The 7350-nt window shown below is 43.5% G+C and overlaps 1 protein-coding gene across 2 annotated transcripts in view; it reads right to left on the minus strand.

The window, feature by feature from the left end:
- The window catches only part of NADK2 (NAD kinase 2, mitochondrial), a 42085-nt gene extending 39095 nt beyond the window's left edge, over positions 1 to 2990 (minus strand). For both annotated transcript variants that reach the window (XM_033110955.1, XM_033110954.1), the window contains exon 1: positions 2385 to 2990. In XM_033110955.1, coding sequence (XP_032966846.1) covers positions 2385 to 2972 — 588 coding nt within the window. In that variant the 5' untranslated portion in view covers positions 2973 to 2990. The remainder of the gene's footprint in view (positions 1 to 2384) is intronic.
- Positions 2991 to 7350: the final 4360 nt, after the last annotated feature.

Below are 7350 nucleotides of genomic sequence, written 5' to 3' on the forward strand. Positions count from 1 at the left end.
TGAGCCTTCAGGATATAAAATACTGCCTTCCACCCCTCATTTTCCATTTTAACCAGTAACTTAGTACAGATAAATTTGCAAAAAAACAACCACAGCCACCAAGAGAACCCTCTGATAATAAAACTTCCTGTTACCATGACACTATAGACAAAGCAGCCATGGTGCCAGAAGACTCAAGTACTTAGCCACTTTCTTTTATACCCAATTCACACAATTCATATACCTTAGTATCCTTTATCCCCCAAAAAATGGCAAAAAAATACTAATCACCTTTTCATTTGTAATACAAAATCCCATTTTAGAACTTCACAGCCTTGTATTCTTTGACCTGTCTGGGCTCCACCTAATGCTATTTTATTTTAAATACTGACCTTGACATAAATGATAAAACTCAAATCAGTAAGGAACTAACACAATAAAATTTAATTGAAATGACAACTATTTCAAAACGGTGTTCTATAGTCCAGAAGTTTTACTTCGTTTTCTTATCCTGAACAGCATTACCTAGTGATAGACAAATATTTACGTTAGATTTCTCTTCAGATGTTGAGCAGGTACACGAGGCAGTTCGATTTTTAAAGACTTACTTGCTTACATTTAAAAAGTTTTGATTAGTGGCAATCTAGTTCGGAAGTCCAAGAATTAATCTATCTAGATGCCATCCATTTTTTTGAGTCCTTGATAAAGTTATTCAGAGTTTCAAAATGCCAGCTCTTCTAGGGCCTGGAGGCTAGCTAGTCCAACCCTAGTAGTCCACATACTGAAACAGGTGAAAGCACTTTGAAAATTGACAGTACTCACAAAAAGTAGTTTTCACCCTAAGGCCCAGAGAAGTTAAATGGACTCCTGAGAAGTTAACTACACAGAACCTGGGCCTAGAACTCCAAGCTCCTGACCCCCCAATGTTTGTTTTGTTTTCATTGTTGTGGAAGGCTTCCTTAAAGTTGTATGAGGAACATATTTATGGGTATATAGCATTTGACAATTTCTAAAAAGTAGATCTTACAAAATTAGTAGGAGTACAACCCAAAGGACATACCTCTTTTCAAAATCAGAAAACACCTGCCTTCTGAACTTACTCCCTGCCTCACCACCAATTTCACACCCTAACACAAACTACTCCAACTTCCTGCTCAAACTGTTGTTGCTTTAGTCTTTAAATGGGACGACTGTTTTCTATAAATTGTCACCTTCAAACACTTAGGGAAAGAAGAGAAAAATCTGCACCTAGCATTTCCATCAGATGAATGCAGGGCCCCTCTTCAATGGACTCATTGAAGAATCAAGAAGTTTAATGCTGAAAATAGATTCAGTGCTTAAGCAAAGATAATTTACAATTTTATTTGGATACCTCTACAAAATATTACACACAAAAAATGCTGAAGATCACAAACCATCGTTTAGAACAAGCTGTCTACCCTTGTACAGAATTCTACAAGATTATGGTAGGCAATTAATTCCAAAGCCTTTTGTTGCCCAACATCAACAAGAAAAGATTTCCAATGGAGATTTTTCTGGACATATTGTTCGTAGCAGCCTCCTCACTCTCCTTTTCCTCAAGTTGGTCAGTGAGGACATGGGATCAGAAGTTTCAAAAAGAGAGGGAAGGGGGATAATATTCAGGGTTTCTTCCTTGGGTGGATTTATATACCTTGCAAAAATATTAATACCTGTATCAAACAGAGTCTATTGTGGAGATATTGCTACATTATAGACGTAGGCTCTTTATTTCATAATTGCCAGGTTTGCTTGCCCTTTGTCTACTTAACATATATTCAAAGTCAAATTTTCTCCTTGCTCTTCCCAGTACCAGAGACACCTGTGCTTTTAAAATAAACTGACCACCACGTTCCAGCATGGAAACGGCTCGCCCATGCCGCTTTCCGGAGGATCCCAGGACTCGCAGTCCTACAGCGTAAAAGGGGGTGTGTCCGTGGCACCTTCGCCCTCTTTTCCACTTCCCGCAGCGGCGCCCCCCTTTCTCCAGGCCTGGGGAGCTGTTCCCAGAGCGTCCAGACGTCAGTCACCGGCCCACCTTTCTTGGGGCCTATTGTTGCTATCCCCAAGGTGGTGGGGGTGGCGAGGACAAATGACTCCAAAACCCCTCTGACTGTGGGAGCCCCTCATCCCCCAAGGCCTCCTCGAGACGACCCCGCCGTGGGGGGGAGGGGGACCTCCGCACAGTCACTCTCTCCCTCTCAGTTTCTCTGTCTCACACTCACACACACACACACACACAGAGGCGGGGGGAGGGGGCTACGAGCGAAGCCAGAGGGAGTGGGGGACAGCGAGCGTGGCAGGCAATGCATCTAGGGTGCCTCGGGAAGGAGGGTCATCCCGGGGCCGGACCGAGCCCAGACACAACGAGGGCAGCCGGGACCCACCAGCTGCTTCAGGTCCTCCTCCGAGAGCTCCGCATAACGGTACCGCTGCTGCTCGAACTCGTACCGGGTGGTTTTCGCCACCACCACCACCCGGGACGGGAGGAAGCCGCCGTCGGGGCGGCTGCCACAGCCCGCCAGCTCGCGCGGCTGACCGTGCCCCAGGTGCCGCCGGCCGCCGCAGTCACTGCCGAGACGCGGCCGCGCGGCGGGGCCTTCCGCGCCCGGGGCCCTCAGAGCCGCCGCCCGGCCGCCCGCCACGCGACGACAGCTGCCTAAAAGGAAGCCTCGGTAGCAAGTCATCGTCGGCCCAGCCGAGGACGCAGGCCCGGGCTCCCTCCTCTGCTGCCCGCCGCCGGGTGTTCGCGCCGCCCGCGCTGTCCCAGCCTCTAAATTCAAGCCAGGCGGCCAGAGGTTAAGTGCAGGGCCCTGCGTGGCCCGCACCACGAGGGGGACGTGCCCGGACGTTGACGGGGGCGGGGAAAGCCGGGCGACAGGGAGTGGGGAGACCCCACACAAGGTAAAGGTGGGCGGGGAAGAGCCGGAGGCTTCAGGGTGGTGGGTTTTGTTTGTTTGTGGATCCTTTTCCATCCACGCCTGCGCAGTGGCCGCTCCGCCGCCCGGCGACAAACCTCCCGCTCCACCCACTTGCCAGCGGGTGCAACCCCGCCCAGCTAATTCTGCCAACCAATCAGCCTCTCCGACCAACTCTGTCAGCTAATCAGAACACGCTGCGGTTTCGGAACTCAAGGAGCTGTGGGGATTGGCTGCGGCCTGGGAAAGGGCTGGGATTCTTTCTGGCGTTTGAGCTTCTGTGAGGAATCCAGCTGGAACCGGTTTGAGAAGGCGCATGGGCTGTGGGTGGGGTTTTAAGCGCCTGGCGGGAAGGCATGTGCGTGCAACTCCTTGTTGGAGTACTTTCCTTTTTCATTACTGCATGTAAGACTAGACAACAGAAGTCTAGACCCTTTCATTATTGCTCATGACGCTATACCCTTTGTTCGTTCATTTAACCAACAGATGTTGGATGGCTGATACAACGCTGGGCTAAGAGCTGAGAGACTGACCCAGGACCAAAGGCATAATTTGCAGGGCCTTGTATAAAAAGAAAATGCGAAGTCCCTGTTGAGAAGTTAAGAGTTGCAAAACAACAGAGGGCAGTAAGCTGAGCGCCGGGCCCATCTAAGCATGGGGCCCTGTGGGACTGCACAGATGGAAGCCTGAGTCTTTTGGAGAAAAAATTAAGACCTGATATTATATGACCGAGTGTCATATAATAATATAATACATATAATACTGGATCTTATTTAATTTTTGCTCCAAAAGACGCATTAGAGCTGATTGTCCAGCTACGTCTTATTTTCAGGGAAACACAGTAGGTAGGTAGCCTTTGAGGAAGTTAGAGGTTAATGCCTAGAGAAGTCTGGCCAAGGGGAGCATTTCTAGATGGGGAGATAAGGTTGAAAGGTAGGACAAAAGTGAAGGGTTAAGAATGTTTGTAATTTGAAGTTCATAATATAGGTAGATAGTCTTTTGAGGGCTTTTTAACTGCTGAGTGAGTTCTAAAAGCAGTGTTTGATCACTATTGATCTGTTGATCTGGCTTTGGAATATTGACCACGTTGGAGACAAGAAGACGAAGGGAGACTTGGGTGCTGTTGGAATAGTAATGGAAATAAAAGAAAATGCTAGTATAAGAGCAGACACAATGGAAGTTGCACATCCTAGTATTTATCCCTCCTGCTCCTTAGATCCGCCTGTTTTGGCACCCTCTTTGCTTCTCTGTAGTCCTAGCACTATCAGTAAGTAGCTTTTGGACTTTGGGCAGGTTACTTCATCTTTCGGGGCCTCAGTTTTCTCATCTATAAAATGAGTGAGCAGTACTAGAGTGATACCAAGGTTCTATCAAGCCCAAATTGATTAAACCTGTGACTCTTACTTTTTGGCTGGCCACTACCTCTGATATTCATTCATCGGTTTACTGAATATTTACTGAGTCCCTACTATGTGCCACATAGTATATTAAACTGGGATATACAACATGGAGTCAAATACACCATGGAGTCTGATGTCTACTTTTTAGTAGGTCACTGACCCCTTCTGGCCAGGAAATTTGCCTTACAGCATCTGCTAATAGTGACTTATAGCAGAAACTTAAGCACACTTCTAAATTTCTGTGGAATGTGAATTACTCATTTATAACTTGAACATCCTCAAGATCCTTTCTATTCTTACTGTTCTTTCTTACTCTATTCTTTCTTACTCTGTTCTTTCTTACTCTATTCTTACTTTGTAATTCATTAGATATAGGAAGGGGAAAAAAAGGAGAAATCACAGATGACACAGGTTTGAAACTTGGATGTATAGGAGAATGTCGATTGATCCATTTGACAGAAAAAACCTGAATCTAAGAAACTGGTTTGGGATCACAGTCTATGAATTTGGTCTTGCATCTGTAAAATTTCAGACCTCTTTTATTCTCATTTCACAGATAGGAACTCAAATTTTTGGATCTCCCCCATTTCCAGCTACAAATTTAATTACATTGACATCTTCTCAATTGGGATATCCCTTTGTCCACTGTTATTTTTTAATCCCATCCCCTTCTACCTCCTCAAAATTATTACTCCATCAGGTTACCCCCTTTAATATATCTTTAATTCTCCCTCTCTACTGAATTTGCCACTTCATTATTTAAACATGCTCATATCAATGACAGCTTCAAAATTTATTTAAAATCAACTTTCTAAGCCCTAGCTTTTTACATATTGTCTATCTTCTCTTTACAGCTAAGATTTTTGAAAGAGTAATCTGTTCATATTGCCACATCCCTGCCTCCTACTCATTCCTAAACCAGTTGTAATCATTTCTCCCCAACACTTCACTCATTACTGCTATTTCCAAGATGACCAAAGATCTGATTGTAAACTCAGAAGACATTTTCAGCCCTTAAATGACTTGATCTTTATGCGGTATTTGAAATGGTTATCATTTCCTCTTGAAATTTTTCACTCTGGCTTCTAACACACCAGTCCCTAATGGTGTTCCTCTCATCTCTTTCCCGTTTTGGGGTTCTTCCTAGGCTCATCTTGAAGGACCTCCCCTCCCCTCACTTCCCTACTCTCCCCTCCTTTCTCCTCCTCTTCCCTCCCCTTTCCTTCTCTCTCTGCTCTTCTGCATGAGTTCATTCAGTATTGTCTAAAGAGCTTGGACTTTGGATTTTAAAAGACCTCAGTTCAAACTCCAGCTTTACCATTTATTACCTTTGTCAACCTTGGACTAGTTCCTTAACCTTTCTGATCCTACTTCTTCATTTATAAAATATAATAGCTACCTTATAAAGTTGTAAATATATGTACAACTCCCTAGCCAGGTGCCCATTACAAGGTATACTCTTGGCAAATATTAGTCTTTCCCCTTCCATGACTTTAGCTACTACCAGTATCTTTAGCCCAGACTGTCTCCTGAGCTTCAGATCCTTATTTCTATCTTCCCGTTGAGCCTTATACACACAACACAAGTCAATAGAGATCAAATTATTTGATTGCCTGCTATGGTCCAGGCATCCTGCTAGATGCAGGAGATAAAATCATAAATAAAAGGTAGTCTGCCTTCTTACGGAGCATAAAGTTTATGCAATGGTAGAGTTATACACAGAATGCTATAGACATCTGGAGGAACAGGTCTTCACTCAGCCTAAGAGGAGTTAGGGAAAGCTTTCTGGAAATGTCATGAGCCAAGTCTTAAAGAATGAGTAGGTATTAGCCAGAATCAGCAAGAGGGAGAAAGGAATTCCGTAACGGTATAGAGCAATGAAATAGCAGTTCTGAAATCCCAGAGAATTTAGAGGGAGGCAGGCAACCATAGGAGGTGAGGCTAGAAAGTAGACAGAGAAAAAGACATGGAAAGTATTATATCTATGTTTAGGACTTGGCTTTTATCCCGTATATGCTAGGAAGCCTCTAAAAGGAGAAAATGACATGATTAGCTTTGCAAAGATTATGAACAGGAATTTCTTGGAAGAAACATAAGGAATGAAAGATACTCTACCTTATTAGAAATCAAAAAAATACAAATTAAGGTAATAGTGAAATCGCCTTTTATGTCCACTAGATTGGCAGAAATTAAGAAATTTTGGTAATCCTCTAACTTTTGAGAACTATTATACATCAAGTCTTTATTAGGCTAAACATTTACCAGTTATTTCAATAACCACCAATGCCATAGTTTTGAAATATCAAAATATTTTTAGAAATCATTTTGGAATTGTGGATTTTTTTACCTTGTTATGGGGATAAGAAGGTTTATGTTCTTGCAAAATTCATAGGTTGAAGCCCTAACCCCCAAAGTGATGGTATTTGGAGATGGGGCTTTGGGAGGTAATTAGGGCTAGATGAGGGTCTGAGGGTGGGAGTCCTGGTCTGATGAGATTATAAGAAGTGACAACAGAGAACTTGTTCTCTCTCTCACCATGCTTCCACAAAGAAGAGGTCATGTGAGCCCACAGTGGCCCCCTACAAATCAAGAGAAGAGGCCTCAGAATGAAACCTACCTTGCCAGCACCTTGATTTTGGACTTCCCAGCCTCCGAAACTATAAGAAATAAATTTCTCTTGTTTAAGCCACCCAGTCTATGATATTTTGTTATGGCAGCCTGAACAGACTAAGATGCCTCTAACAGGAGAATCGTTTCAGGATCAGAATCAAAAGTCATTTTGAAAGATGGGGTGATCACAGTAGATTGAAAAATGAAACATAATTGGAAGCACTGAGACTAATTTTCTTGTGTAACTCATTAAGTGTTTCTGAAACAAAAATCAAACGAGGAGCATTAAAACTTTGTTGCATGTTTGTTGAAATTACCGTAGTCTACCATAATAATGGCATTTAAGAAAAAATTCATTTGGCTCTATATATTTGTTTTAAGAAAGGTCTCTATATAGTCACACCTACTAGAATATTAATGATAAT

The sequence above is a fragment of the Rhinolophus ferrumequinum genome, chromosome 7 (genome assembly GCF_004115265.2).
Source record: "Rhinolophus ferrumequinum isolate MPI-CBG mRhiFer1 chromosome 7, mRhiFer1_v1.p, whole genome shotgun sequence".
Lineage (NCBI taxonomy): Eukaryota > Metazoa > Chordata > Mammalia > Chiroptera > Rhinolophidae > Rhinolophus > Rhinolophus ferrumequinum.